The 14,820-nt window shown below is 60.6% G+C and overlaps 2 protein-coding genes across 2 annotated transcripts; one reads left to right on the forward strand and one right to left on the reverse strand.

Annotated features, from left to right (window-relative positions):
• The first annotated feature begins 440 nt into the window (after positions 1 to 440).
• GNAT1 (G protein subunit alpha transducin 1) lies at positions 441 to 3,063 on the forward strand. The gene is made up of 8 exons (XM_052678522.1): positions 441 to 790; positions 1,275 to 1,317; positions 1,695 to 1,836; positions 1,910 to 2,067; positions 2,136 to 2,264; positions 2,339 to 2,468; positions 2,544 to 2,697; positions 2,873 to 3,063. Exons 1-8 carry the CDS (start codon positions 685 to 687, stop codon positions 3,061 to 3,063), a joined length of 1,053 nt encoding a protein of 350 aa, XP_052534482.1. The 5' UTR covers positions 441 to 684.
• Positions 3,064 to 3,961: 898 nt separating this feature from the next.
• On the reverse strand, positions 3,962 to 14,333 carry GNAI2 (G protein subunit alpha i2). Its single transcript, XM_052678755.1, has 9 exons — positions 14,173 to 14,333; positions 9,081 to 9,123; positions 8,560 to 8,701; positions 8,096 to 8,256; positions 6,263 to 6,391; positions 5,689 to 5,818; positions 5,337 to 5,490; positions 4,480 to 4,680; positions 3,962 to 4,374 (listed from the first exon to the last, which is right to left on the reverse strand). Exons 1-8 carry the CDS (start codon positions 14,288 to 14,290, stop codon positions 4,490 to 4,492), a joined length of 1,068 nt encoding a protein of 355 aa, XP_052534715.1. The 5' UTR covers positions 14,291 to 14,333; the 3' UTR covers positions 3,962 to 4,374; positions 4,480 to 4,489.
• Between the last annotated feature and the right edge of the window lie 487 nt (positions 14,334 to 14,820).

Below are 14,820 nucleotides of genomic sequence, written 5' to 3' on the forward strand. Positions count from 1 at the left end.
TTGGTGGCAATGGGGGGACACTGTGGGGGACACTGCCGGGGGGCGGGACGTGGGGTGTCCTTGGTGGTGTGGGGTGAGTCCTAGGGGCAACGGGGGGCTGGGGCAAGGAGCACTGAGAGGAGCTAGGGACATTATGAGGGTCTTGGAAAGGGCTTGGGACATGGGAGTGGGGATGACACTTGGGGTACAATGACATCAGACAGGGGTTCTTGAGGGTACAACATGAGATGGTTCACATGGGGGATGTGGGGATGGCGGGGAACATCCCCACTATAGGGGCATACCCATGGCATACCCATGGCTTGGGAGCAGCAGGGACATCCCTGGAGTGAGGCCATAACAGTGGCTGGGAACTGTGGGGACATCCCTGCCAAGGGGCATAGCCACAGCCTGGGGACATTGGCCACCAAGTCTGGGCGGGGACAGCTGGGCGCCCTCTCCGCAGAAGCGCTGACGCCGGGAGCCAGGGGATTGCTGAGCTCAGCCCGGGGCAGATTTCGGGGCTTTATCCGGAGCCTGGCTTAAGCCGCGCTCCTTGTCCCCGTCCTTGGCCCACTTGGGTGGCAGCGGCGGCCGCAGTCGGGCGGTGGGCGAGCGCTGGAGGCGGCGGGGGGCTGGCGCACGCTGCCCATCCTGGTGCTGACCTCCACCGAGCGGGCGAGTCGGCAGGCGGCAGAGGCGAGGATGGGCGCAGGGGCCAGTGCTGAGGAGAAGCACTCCCGTGAGCTGGAGAAGAAGCTGAAGGAGGACGCTGAGAAGGATGCCAGGACCGTCAAGCTGCTGCTGCTGGGTAGGTGGGCACAGCTCCGGGGGGTGCTTGAACCTCCCCCCGTGGCATCCTCATGCTCCAAAACCCAGTAGCTGCTCAGACTCCTCGGTACCCCTGAAACTCACCCCACCCAACACCCCCACAGCACCAAGCACCCCAACTCCGCCCCAGCACCCCCAGATCCCTCCGTATTCCCCCTAGAAGCTGCCCTTGCATCCTCCCAGCACTGCACGTCCCTCTCCCAGTGCCCCCTAGTTCCCCTACTGTTACCCCATGCCCAGGCCTTGGCCACATCCCCCTGCAATGCCCCACTTTTGTGTCCCCATCTCCACCGCATCCTCATCTTCATCCTCACCTCCAGATCCCCCAGCACACCCTTGACTGAGCCCCCAGCAGCACTACCCCAGTGCCCCTCAGACCTAGCTGCCTCTCTCCCTGTTTCCTCATGTCCCCCTGTGGTGATCACGGCTGTGGTCACCACTGTGCCCTCACTCTGTCCCCACAGGAGCAGGGGAGTCAGGGAAAAGCACCATCGTCAAGCAGATGAAGTAAGTCCCATGGGCAGCACCGTGCCTGCTACCTGTCCCATACCACAGCCAGGGGAGCATCCACCCCTCAGTGCCCACACTGCAGCAACGAGTTCCTCTGCTTTATTTTCTAGCTCCATAAATGCCCCCACCCTATAGTTTAGCTGCATGGGTACCTCCATCCTATAATTCAGCCCCGTGGGTTCTCCCATCCTATAGTTCAGCCCCAAGAGTGTCCCTACTCTACAGTTCAGCTCCATAGAAGTCACCACTCTATTATCAACCCGCATGGCTACCCCTACTCACCAGTTCAGTGCCCACAAGTGCCCCTACCCTGTAACTTAGCCCCATGAGTGCCCTCAGCACCCCACTCAGCCCCATGCCCCCATCTTGGCCAGGATCATCCACCAGGATGGTTACTCACTGGAGGAGTGCTTGGAGTTCATCGCCATCATCTACAGCAACACGCTGCAGTCCATGCTGGCCATCGTGCGTGCCATGAGCACGCTCAACATCCAGTACGGTGACTCAGCCCGCCAGGTGAGGGGCCCCCAGCACGGGGTGTGGAGCTGTACCCTGGTCCCTGTCCCCACTGAGCCCCCCTCCCTTGCAGGATGATGCCCGCAAGCTGCTGCACCTCTCGGACACCATTGAGGAGGGCACCATGCCCAAGGAAATGTCGGACATCATCGGGCGGCTCTGGAAGGATGCAGGCATCCAGGCCTGCTTTGACCGGGCCTCTGAATACCAGCTCAACGACTCGGCAGGATAGTAGGTGCAGGATGGGTAGGTGGGTGGGGGCACCCTTGGTGGGACATGCCTCACACTGTGCCCACCAGCTACCTGTCGGACCTGGAGCGCCTGGTGACCCCTGGCTACGTCCCCACCGAGCAGGACGTGCTGCGCTCCCGTGTCAAAACCACCGGCATCATCGAAACCCAGTTCTCCTTCAAGGACCTCAACTTCAGGTAGGGGCTGAGCCCCAGAGTGCTGGGGCAGGGGGCGTGGGGGGGATGCTGAGCCCCCTGGTCCTGCCCTGCAGGATGTTCGATGTGGGAGGGCAGCGCTCGGAGCGCAAGAAGTGGATCCACTGCTTCGAGGGGGTGACGTGCATCATCTTCATCGCGGCGCTCAGCGCCTACGACATGGTGCTGGTGGAGGATGACGAAGTGGTAGGCAGCCGTGCCAAGGGGTACCAGGGAGCTGTGGAGCTGCGGGGGGGCTGATGGGGCTGTGTCCTCCCACAGAACCGCATGCACGAGAGCCTGCACCTCTTCAACAGCATCTGCAACCACCGCTACTTCGCCACCACCTCAATTGTCCTCTTCCTCAACAAGAAGGACGTCTTCCTGGAGAAGATCAAGAAGGCTCACCTCAGCATCTGCTTCCCCGACTACGATGGTGAGGGCAGTCACGCTCAGTCCCGGGTGGGGAATTTGGGTGCTACCATCCTTTGTCAGACACCCACCAGGTGTCCCCAGCACCCTAAGCACCCAGCCAAAGGTCTGAGCTGTGGGGTGATGGGAGGGGAATACAGGGGCTGTGGGGTGCTGGTGACCCACGGCCCTGCTTGTAGGTCCCAACACCTATGATGATGCTGGCAACTACATCAAGCTGCAGTTCCTGGAGCTGAACATGCGGCGGGACGTGAAGGAGATCTACTCGCACATGACCTGTGCCACTGATACTGAGAACGTCAAGTTCGTCTTCGACGCCGTCACCGACATCATCATCAAGGAGAACCTCAAGGACTGTGGGCTCTTCTGAGCTCCAGCCCCTACAGCCCCCACCACAGCCCCCACCCCCGACTGGTGCCCCTGCCCACCCTCTGCCACCGCTTCTGCTTGTTCCCAAACCCCAGCAATGTGACCTGAGCAGCTCCAGAGCATCCCCCCAGCCAGCCCCCAACCTGCATGCACCCCTGGGTGCTGGGGGGCACTGGGTGACACCTGAAGTCCTGAGGCATCCCTTAGTGCTGAGGGGTGCTGGATCCCCCTGGGGACCACGGGATGCCCAGGGAATAGCACCATCGCACCATGATGGCATCCCCAGGTGAGTGCCAGCCTGCAAGGGACCCACCCCCCCCCCAGTGGACACCCAGAGGGGGCTCTGAGCCCACACGTCCCAGTTCACATGCAAAGAGGACCTCAGATTGCTGCCAAGCCTCTCCTACTTCCTCCCCAGACACCCACAGAGCAGGAAAAAAAAGCAGCCACATCACCCCCCACATTGATGCAGAGGGTGTGGAGGGGTCATTCTTTTTCTTCTTTTTTTTTTTTTCCTTTCTACATTTTATTATCTCAAATCACGTGAACAATTCGGAAAAACATCCCGTGGGAAAAGCAGGAGCTGAGAGAGAGGGGGGGGGAGGGAGGGCAGCTCCGTACAGCAGGGTCTGCCCCCCGGCACAGCTAGCCCTACCTGCTAGGCCCTACTAGAGAGGGGCAGGGGGGCACCAGCCCTCTCCCCCCAGCCCGGCGCCAGACAAAGGGGACCCCCCTGCAAGGCACACGGTTTCGGCATTACCTGCACGAAGACGACGCGACCACTTAGCACTTGACGCTTTTAAATAGTTTCTTAAAAAGGTTTCTTTAAAAAGCAACGTAAACCAAGCTTGGTGTGTGTGTGTGTGTGTGTGTGTAGGTGTGTGTGTGTGTGTGTGGCCTTTTCTTTTTTTTTCTTTTTTTTTTTTTTTCTTTTCTGGTTATTAAAAGGAATGTTTTCGGTCGTGTTTCTGGGGGGGTCCCATCGCCGGCCCCTGCGATGCCGGGAGCGCCGTGCCCCCTGCAAACACGTTTTGGATGTAAACGGTGCGGAACCGAATAAAAAGGAGAGACTGGGGAGATGGCGACCGGTTACAAACCAAGAGAGAAATCCTCCTGTCCCCAGCCTGGAAGGCAAAGGGATGCGGGGGGACACCGGAGGCAAGTGGGGACAGCCCTGGGTCAGGCCTTGCAGGCAGTGCGTCCCCATCGCTGCCACCACGGCCGTCACCAAAACGTCTCTTTAGAGGGTTGGGGGATGAAACCAGAGGAGAAGCAGAATCACCAGGCACGGTCCTCTCTTCATCGGTGCGCCCTAGGAGAGAGCAAGCCGTGAGCGGGATGGGTACGGGGAGAGGGGAGGTGGTGGGCAGCAGGATGGGGATGGCACTCGCGGGTCTTGGAGGGGCCCCGTGCCCACCTTGCCGCCCTCAGAAGAGCCCGCAGTCCTTCAGATTGTTTTTGATGATGACGTCAGTGACGGCATCAAAGACAAACTGCACGTTCTTGGTGTCGGTGGCACAGGTGAAGTGTGTGTAGATCTCCTTGGTGTCCTTCCGCTTGTTCAGGTCCTCGAACTTGCTCTGGATGTAGCCGGCGGCCTCGTCGTACTTGTTGGCACCTGGGGAGGGAGAGATGATGCTGGGGATGTGCCACGGCCCCCCAGGCCCCAAAGCCTCCCACAGAACTGCCTCACTAATCTAGCCAAGTGGTCATGCAGGGATACAGCTCACCTAAATGCCACCAGCCCAAGTACCACGGCAGGGCACAGTAACCGCCATGCTCACAAGGTGCACAGTGCAGCCCCAGGGCTCCCTCTCTGCCCATCCCCATCTCAGCCTCCACGGCTTCCTAAGCCTCTTATTCTTCTCATCACTTCTGCTTTATCCACACATTGCCTTAAGAGCATGTCCAGGTGCAGCCTGGGCATCCCATAAGCCTCAAATTAGGGCTGCTCCTGACCCAGCTGCTCCACTCCTTCCCAAGCCCTCCCCTGTCCCCACAGCACCCCAAGTGCCACCCAACTCCAAAGTGCAATGGTCAACCCTCTGCCCCAAGCTGCACTACGTTCAAAGTGCAATGACCACCGCAGGACCCACACCTCAGGGCCACCCAACCAGTCCTAAGGATTCCCTGCAAGGAGTCCCAGAGGTTGCTGAAACAGGGACCCCGCACTCAGAGCCAACAGAGCCACTGTTCCCATTGCCATTCTCCCCTAGAACCTCAAGGCAAGGGGATGCAGCAGATGAAGCCCAGAAAGGGCCAGCACATGTGCACCTGTGTACTCCGGGAAGCAGATGGTCAGGGGGCTGTGCACAATCTTCTCCTCGAAGAGGTCCTTCTTGTTGAGGAAGAGGATGATGGACGTATCTGTGAACCACTTGTTGTTGCAGATGCTGTCAAATAGCTTCATGCTCTCGTGCATCCGGTTCTATGAGAGGAAGGGCACGGCATCAGGCAGGTGGTGCTGCCACTCCATGAGCCACTGGCCTTGGAACCGGGCACTGGGCACCCCACACTGCTGCACCAAGCCAGCAGCCACCACAGCGGGGTAGTGAGTCACTGCCAGCAGCATGGGGTAGGGATCCCCTGGAGCACCCTAAACCCGAACTTCCACCCCCTCGCTCACCATCTCCTCGTCTTCTGCCAGCACCAGGTCATAGGCACTCAGGGCCACGCAGAAAATGATGGCTGTCACCCCCTCGAAGCAGTGGATCCACTTCTTCCTCTCTGAGCGCTGGCCGCCCACATCGAACATCCTGCAGGGCAATGGCAGCCTGGGTCAACAGCACCCCAACTCCTGCACCTCCAGCCCTGCCTCATTTCCCCCAGCAGAGCTGGGTGATGCCTCCCACTGAAGCGCTGCCATCGTGTACCACCAGTGCTGGGCTGGGGATGCACAGATGGGATTATGGAGGATAATGTGAGCCATGTGTCTCTCCCTCTGTGGGCACCAGAGGATGCCCAGGCTCCGCAGAGCACCACATCCTCAGGGATGGATTTTCCTGACTCCTGTCCCTCCGCTCGCCTGCTGGGGAGGTTGTGTCCCCCAGGGCCACCCTGCCCACCCCTGCCACAACCTCCAAAGCCCTGGGTGAGCACTGAGAGGTGCTGTGCAGCCTTGCTTGGCCAACCCCGACCTCCACCACCAGCAGCCGCTCAGCACCAGGGCTGGCGCACAGAGGGTTTGCAGCCAGACCTACTTGAAGTGCAGGTCCTTGAAGGTGAAGTGGGTCTCCACGATGCCGGTGGTCTTCACCCGGGTGCGCAGCACATCCTGCTGGGTGGGGATGTAGTCGGCCCGCGCTATCCTTTCCAGGTCGTTCAGGTAGCTGGAGAGGAGGGCAGGACGGCATCAAGTTGGGGGGAGGGGGGAATGCTAGGGCTGAGCCAAGACACCAAGCCAGGCGTCTCCATGAGACCCCAGCACCGGTGACACAGGGCCTGCAGAGCCCAGCAGGTGACGTGGCCCAGGGGACCGTGCCCGCACCGCCATGACGCTCCCAGCCCAGGGAAACGGAAGGAGGAAAGCATTCATCACCACGACAACGGGCCGCGGCCCAGCGGAAACCGCTGCTGGCACTGCGCCTCCGCAGTCACACGCACACAAAGGGCCGGTCCTGCAGGAAGCGGCGCAGGGCTCGGCCACGGACAGCCCGTGCCCCCGGCAGCTGTAATCAGCGCGGCTCCACTTAATTGGGTTACTGTAAGCAGGCCGCCCTCTGCACAGGGCTGTAATCCAGAGAGCGCCGTGCCGATGGAGCGCGGGGACGCGGCTACGGGAGACGCCGAGCATTGGACGTGGGGACCCCAGGGAGGGCGTGGGGCAGCACGGCGGTGACACGGCTGGACCACACCTCCACAGCGAGCTCAAAAACAGCCGGAAATCACCCGGCTCACGGCTGCCACAAAAACAGGAAGCGAGCGGCGGGGAGGCAGGGCTGGGCTCGGACCTCGGCCTCGGTGTCAGCGAGGGGAAGGCACACGGCTCCCCATCCATCACCCGGGCACAGCGCAGGGCATCGCCCCGACCGCTGGATGCGGGCACTGAGCAACGCTTGTCCTTCGTGCTGCTGGGACAGCCAGAGGGATGCCCTTCCCAAAGGGCATCACCGCCCCATGTGGGACCACGACGGACACCAGGCTCCAAAAGCTCACAGCTGAGCTCCTCCGGCAGCCGCTTTCAGGCATCGTTTTCCCAATGCAGAAAAGCGATCGTGCTTTAGGCAGATTAACTTATTTATTAAATCTTGTTGGGGATAAACCGAACCAGATGCAGGCAATTTACTTCTCCAAGCACTAGCTTGCCAGCTCTTACGCCAGCAGAATGCCGATTTCTGCCACATAAACTCATTTGAAAACGATAAAACAACAAAGCAAGCGGTCTTGAGTGCTACGCTCAGAACAAGCATCCCCATTTTTTATTGGGAATATCTCCCTGCATGGATAGGACAAGGAGGAATGGCATTACGCTCAAAGAAGTGAGATGTAGGTGAGATGTTAGGGGGAAATCAGAGGGTGGTGAGGCGCTGGCACTGCTGCCCAGAGCTGTGGGTGCCATCCCTGGAGGTGCCCCAGGCCATGGAGGGGTCCTGGGCAGCCTGGGCTGGGGGGCAGCCAGACCATGGCAGGGGTGGGGCTGGATGATCTTTAAGGACCCTCCAACCTAAGCCATTCTATGATTCTATGATACACATTCCCCATTCAGACAAGCATTCATGGGGCTGGGGTCGAGAGCTGCCTGCAGTCCCCATCAATCCTGTTCATTGAACCAAACAGGGGGGGAAAAATAAATAAATAAAAGGAAAAAAACTACACAGAAAGAAATCCAGCACCAGTTATCTTCTTGCAAGAGGAGAACAGCATCCATGCAAAGAAGACCCATGCCCAGCATGGAGGGGCTCCTGCCTTTATGGAGGGTCCCAGCTTGGATGCTGCACACCTGAAGGAGCACTGCCCTGATGCTAACATCACAGAACGGCTCCATAGCATAGTAACAGGTTGAGGAGGAAAAGGAGGAGGAGGAGTGTACTCACTAGGCAGCAGAGTCATTCAGCTGGTATTCACGGGAGCGATTGAAGCAGGCCTGGACCCCGTGGTCAGCCCACAGCCTCCGGATGACGTTGGCGAGGTCTTCAGGCATGATGCCCTGCTCCTCTGCGGTGCAGGCGAGCGCAAAGAGCTGGCGGGCATCATCCTGCAGCAGAACCAGGCATCAGTCCCATGAGCCACAGCGATTCCCACCAACCCATCACAGATGCCCATAGAAAAACAAACAAACAAATACAGGAATGGCAAAAATCACCTTTCCCAGCTCAGGAAACTCACAACTTTCCTCCCCGCTCCCACCAGTCATCCTTCGGGTTTTTCCTGCCTTAGGAGGCCCCAGAGTGTGGGACAGCAGAAGGGATTGGGCAAGGCCACCTAAGGCCTGGTCCTGCTTTGGAAGGCTCTGCTCCCAGAAGGAATATGAACACAGCAGGCACACAGAGACACGCACCGCTCTGGAGGAGTCCCCAAAGTCGATCTGCAGGTTCCCCATAGCCTTGATGATGGCCATGATGGACTGGATGGTGTTGCTGTAGACCACGGCTTTGTACTGCCGGCACTCCTCCTCTGAGTAGCCATCTTCGTGGATGATCCTGGGCACAGGGGACAAGGTCAGCATGCTCTGCTCACAGTGCCACCAGCCTTGCTGCCACCTCCCTGCCAGGTGTTTGCTTTCACTATGTCTCTCTGTTGCCAGTGTAACCACAGGCACTCGAGCTCACCTCCCCTTCCACTGACAGCTGATGAAATATTCATGCCCTGGAGAGCACCCAGCCTGTGGGAGCTGGGCAGCAGGAACACGGGGATGCATGTGATAAGAGAAATCCCATCGGCAGCACCCCAGCCTTTCTCAAGGCACTTTTAGCCACCACAGCACCATCCTGCACATCCCAGGAGCCCAACCCCAATGCCATTGTGCCCAGATGTCCCCAGCACCGCTGCAGGGACAGGGCAGGTCCCTGTGATACTCACTTCATCTGTTTGACAATGGTGCTCTTCCCGGACTCCCCAGCACCTGTGGAAGAAGTAAGGCATCAGCTACAGCCTAGGGTTGCCACCACGGGGTGGGCCAAAAAGGAGAAAACCCAATGGGCTTCTAAAGCAGCAGGTGGGGACAGAGCCCAGAGCAGGGCAGTGCCACAGCACCCAGGGGTTTCTTCATGGCTGGGAAAAACCCAGACAGCTTCAGCAATGCGTCAGCCCCGTGGCAGTGCTGCTGTCACCCCAAGCATTGGGGATGCACCACCCTGGCAGGCTGTGTGCATCTGTCGCTCCCTCCCTCCCTCCTTCCCCATGCTGGGAGGGAGGAAGGAGTGAGGTCACCCGGCTGCAGAAAGGGGAAGCAGAAAGGGGAAGCTCAGAGGGACACGGCCCATCCCTTGTCCCTCCTCTGCGCAGGGACAACAGCCTGGAGCAAACCCTCAACACAGGAGCTCCAAGCAGTGCTGTTTAGGGATACCACATCCCTAAATGCACTTTGTGCATTCTCTTCCATCCATCCCCGTGGTCTCTCTCTTTGGCCACACTCCACGCCAGCCCCATCCCCTCAACCCACACAGCACCACAGAGGTGTCGGACAGTCCTCATGTGCCCAAGGTGCATGCACCGCCACATCCCTAAAGCAGAGCCACCCTTATAGGGGCCCCCAGGCAGCTCATGGCAGGGGTGCTGCACTCCAGCCACAGAGGGGGAAGAGGAGCTCAAAAAAAAGTGGAGATTATGCTAAAATTAACCTGCAGGAGCACAGCCTGAGCTTGCAGCCAAGGCACAGCAGCAGGGACATCACCATCTGTGTGATGATGCCAGGTACCCCATGGAAGCAGCAAGGGTCACAGCCCCTTATCCTGCAGGCAGAGCGTCCCCCTGTCCCCAGCCTGCGCTGTGAGGAGCTGCATGCCCCAGGCAGGACCCAGCATGCACCCGCAGCATCTTTCTCTGGTTATGGGACTCGGCGGATGACACGTGTTTCTCATTTGGCCCAAAATATATGATTTGGCTGGAACCTCGCAGGCTTGACCCGACGGAAATAAAACTGCGCTCAGCTCGGTGAGGTGGATCGGGTTTCTCGCTTTCTTTCCACCCAGAGCTTCCCCTGCCTCCTTTGGAAAAGGAGCCCTGCAGCCAGCCACGCCATGCGGAAAATCGCTGCTCGCAGCAGGGGCAGCGCTTGGCCCCATAGAACCACAACTGCACGAAGGGCAGTGAGAACCACTGCAGCTCCAGCCCCGTGCCACCGCCACCTTGGAAGCTGTGACAGCAGGCACCAGGCACGGCCCACACTGACCCCGAGCATCTCCAAAGCACATCCCTGCCCAGCACATCATCCCAGCCCACAGAGCCGTCCCCGTGGCTCCCCACCACTCTCCTAGCCCTAGGGCACTGTTAATGGGGTGCAGGCGTGACCCCGAGCCGCTGCGGGAGCCTGCTGGGAGGAGCGTGGGCGCGCACGTGCGGAGCCGCGGCCTCTAAACCCTGCGTTGAGTCACAGTAGCTGCAGGGAAGGCATTTTTTCCTTTCATAATCCCTGTTTAGCAGGAGCGCTCTGGTACCTCACTAGCTCTAATAACCCCAGCCGGAGCGGTGCCACCCAGCAGCACCCGGAGCAGCAGATCCCAGCCCAGCACAGCCAGGCAGCGATGTGGCACGGGCGCAGCCCTACGGGCACCCGGAGCAGCTGGGAGCGCAGCCACCAGCCTGCCATGCCATCTCCCTTCCAAATCTGCTCCTTTGCCTCATGGCAAGGCCACCAGAATGGTCATGGGTGGCATGGGGATGCGAATAATGGGGGAGAGAACGTGATGTTCAGGGAAGCCAGGGGACAACCATTATTGGGCTGGGGGGAAGCTCCCAATCCCCGGAACACACCGGCTACCGGCCATTCAGCCCCGACACAATCCATAGGCTGAGTGCCAGGCAGCATGAGCTTCCGGAGCAGGACAGCTTCCCACTGCTGGGCAGGACACAGTGCTCTAGGGCTGGGGCTGTGTCCCTGAACCCCAAAGCATCACTCCTATCTGCCCCAAAGGGCCAGATCTCAATGCAGCACGGAGCCCAGGGCCCCAGGGATGCAACCACGCTTCTTCCCAGACCATACTACAAAAATAGGAAACAATCACCATCATCCATAGGGGGACAGAGGGGCTGGGGACGTGCCCCCATGCTGAGAGGTGACAAGGACAGATAGAGTTGGCTGGGACAGACCCAAGGCACCAGCCATGTCCCAGCCACCAAATGGAGTTTCCAAAGCACTGCACCAATAGCTGGGTGAAAAAGACTCCAGAATAAAAGTGGGGGGAGGGGAGGGAGAAGTAAAAAAAAAAAAAAAAAAAAGATTCCCCTCCACATTTTCCTTCCTATCTAAAATAGCTGGAAAACTGCTTTAAAAATAATTGCATGTAAGAAAAAAAAAAAAAAAAAAAAAAAACCCACAGCAATGCCACGTGTTTTTCCAAGCGGCCGTCTGCCTCGACACTGAGCTGGCTGCCCTCCAGCAGCACCCGGGGCTGCCCAGGCTGTGGGGTGGGTGCAGACCCCATGTGGGGCCGGGCACATAGGAACAGCCCCCCTGACACATCGTGGTGTGAGGGCAGTGCCACTGCCTGGACCTGGGGGGGTGACTGGGGGCGTGCAGCTCAGTGAGGGCGCAGAGCCGCATCCACGCATCACCCACTGCCCACCAAGGGAGCACAGCACAGCCCGGGCTTCCTGGGCAAAAGCATTGAGACTCACCAAAACGACCCGTTGTGGGGAGGATGTGTGGGGCTGACAGTTGGAGGGTTTGGGCTGGGCGCACTTTGGGCTGGGCACGGCCCTCTCCACACCCCCGCTGCGATCCGAGCTGGACAAAGCTATTCCTGTGCCTTTTTCCAGGAAAGAAGGGAGCGTTCTGCTTGCTTTCTGGCCCTGAAATCCTGAGGACACCACATCTCTCCCAGTGGGGCTCACAGGCCCCATCACGTTTCCCTTACAACCATCACCCCGGCTAAAGCCCTGCACCTCCCTAAGCCTGGTCTCACCAAAGGGCTGCTGCAGAGCGTGGGGTGGGGAACAGGGAGGAAGGAAAACCTGTGGGCGCGTGAGGCAACGCAGTGCTGGAGAGCTGAAAGCCGGTGCCTCCCTTCCTCTGCTGCTGCGTGCACAGACAGAGCCACAGAGCCTGGTGTCCCCATCCTGAGACAGAAGCATCCGAACACCAGGGCTGAAACTGCACCCTCAGCACCGAGAGCCCTGGCAGAGTGTGCCCCAAAGTGCCCCTCACGGCTGCCCCAGTGCTGCAAACCCAGCGATGTGCCCAGCAACCAGCTTTGTTTGAGGGCAACATCTGCATCTGGGGCTTCCCAAACGCTTCCTAAGGCAGAGGTAGAGATCCCTAATGCTGAAGCCGAGGAATCTGTCATGCCAAGAAGGCAGAGTGTGGTTAAGGGCTGCTAGCACTGCGTCCATGAAGCCCACGTGGCAGCTGTGGAGCACTGAGGAGTGCACCCCACCTGCATCCAGCTCTGGGGGGGGGTCTTCCCCCTTTCCATTGCTGCCTGCAGGTGCTGTGCCCACCAACAGCCCCTGGGTCTGCTCCGCCAAACTGACGCAACAGGCAGAAAGTGAGAAAGAGAGGAGGGTGCCCAGCAGCAGGACGGGCGTGCAGCCCTCGTCCCCCAAATACCAACATCACTTTTGGCAGCAGTGAGGATTCTGCAGGACTGTGGTTTCACTTCTGCCTGGCGCTGGGCAGCAGCTGGGGGCTGTGTTGTGCTCTGGGGATGCGGATGCAGCTATGGGGGCTGCCAGGAGGGGGCTGAGGGACTCCAAGCACCTTATGGGGACCCACCGGGAGCCATCCCAGCTGCTCCCTGTGAGCTCTCAAGTGCTTTCCGGACACATTTTGGTTCGGAAAACGGCACCGAGAGCTCAGGGCCTTCAGCACTGTTTACACTTGAACAGCTGCTAAGGTGGGGGAAGGAATCAAAAATACTAAAAAATGGAGCTGTTTCGCTCTATTTTTGGCTTTAGAAACCCACCGAGATCAGTGACCGGAGCCTCACCCTGCATCAAGGAGCACAACCACTCCGCTCCCGGCCCGCTGCACGGCACGGATCAGCCCCGCATCACCGTTCCCCATCCCCAGCCGCGGAACCCTCCGGCGTCACTACAGCCAAACACCGGGCGCATCCCTCAGCGCGGGGCCGAGCCCCTGGCAGCCCCAGCAGCGGGGTCTCGGCTCCACGTGCCCGCCCCGCAGCGCCGCGGGGTTCAGCTCCGCCGCCGCTCCCCCTCCCGGGCTGCCGGTGCTCCCGTTCGTCTCGCACTGCCGGCCCGACCCCCACGGCCCGGCCCCACCGCCGCACCCCGCCGAGGGGAAGCACCGCCGCGCTCCGCCTTCTCCGCTCATTCCGCGCTCATCGAGGCGGGCGGTGTTGGAGCGGATCGGCCGCTGCCTGATTGCACCACGACTTCCTGCTGCTCTCGGCTTCCTCTCTCGAAGGAGACGACGAGAAAAGACATTTTGTACCGGCGTTTCCCCCCGACGGCAGCGGGGGGGGGGGGGGGGGATGCTCCTCCCGGCCGCATCCAGCGCCCCGCGGTTGCAGTGGGGCGGTGGGGGGCGGCGCGAGGACCCCCATTCCCGGAGATAACAGCGGGATGGGAGAAAATAAACGCCGTGTTCCGGGCCGAGGCGGCGGGGGGGAAAAGGCGGGGGGGGGGGGGGGCGGCTCCAAACAGCACCCGAAACAAGGAGGGGAGGGATGGAGGAATGCCCGGGGGTTTTGCATCCCACCCGAGGCCTTTGCTGTGGGGACCCGGGGGCGTGGCTGCTTCCTAAGCACCCCGGGGGGGCACGGGCGGGTGGGTGGGTGGGGACATGAGCAGGGGACCCCCAGGGATGTGGGGGGATTGGGGTGAGGAGCTGGAAGTTCAGGGCGGCCTCAAATGAGGGCGAGGAATCACGGGGGCGGGGGCCGCGCCGGGAATGCCCGAGGGGCGTCGATGCGCACGGTGGGGGTGAGGGATGGATCGGGGGGGTATCGCGGCGGGGGACGGACGCCCGGGAGACGGCGGTCGCGCTCACCCAACAGCAGCAGCTTCACCTCCCGCGCCGCCTTCTCGCCATCCTCCCGCAGGTTGCGGTCGATCATGCGGGAGCGCTCGGCGGCCGCCTTATCCTCGGCGCTGACCGTGCAGCCCATGGCGGCGGCGCCTCGCTCCGCGCTCTGCCGGCACTGCCCTGCCCTGCGCGGCGCGGGCGGGGCGGGGCGGGGCCTCGGCGCGGGGCGGGGCTTCGACGAAGGGGCGGGGCTTATTTTGGGGGTGGGACTTTGGGGGCAGAGGGCGTGGAGAGAGGAAAGGGAAGGGGATGGAGTGGGGCGGGGAACGGGGGAAGGGGGGAAGCGGGACGGGCCGGGGAGTGACGTGGATGCGCTGAGGACCGTGGTGTGACGCAGGCAGATGTGCGCTGCGCCATTGGTGTTCCCCGGGACAGATGTGCAGGGGGACACGGTGTGCGCAGGGACACTCGTGCACCGACTGGGTTGTTCCTCGACACAGGTGTAGCTGGGGCCCCAGTACGCCCAGCACAGGAGTGCATGGAGATGCGAAGGACCCACGACAGACGTGCACGGGCTATGATGTGCCTTAGGACAGGAGGTCGTGGTTTATTCCGGCACAGATGTGCACAGGGCCACGTTCTTTCCACAGGACAGCTGTGTAACAGGCCATG

This window comes from Tympanuchus pallidicinctus, unplaced genomic scaffold (assembly GCF_026119805.1).
Source record: "Tympanuchus pallidicinctus isolate F22 unplaced genomic scaffold, pur_lepc_1.0 scaffold17, whole genome shotgun sequence".
In the NCBI taxonomy this organism is placed as follows: Eukaryota; Metazoa; Chordata; class Aves; order Galliformes; family Phasianidae; genus Tympanuchus; species Tympanuchus pallidicinctus.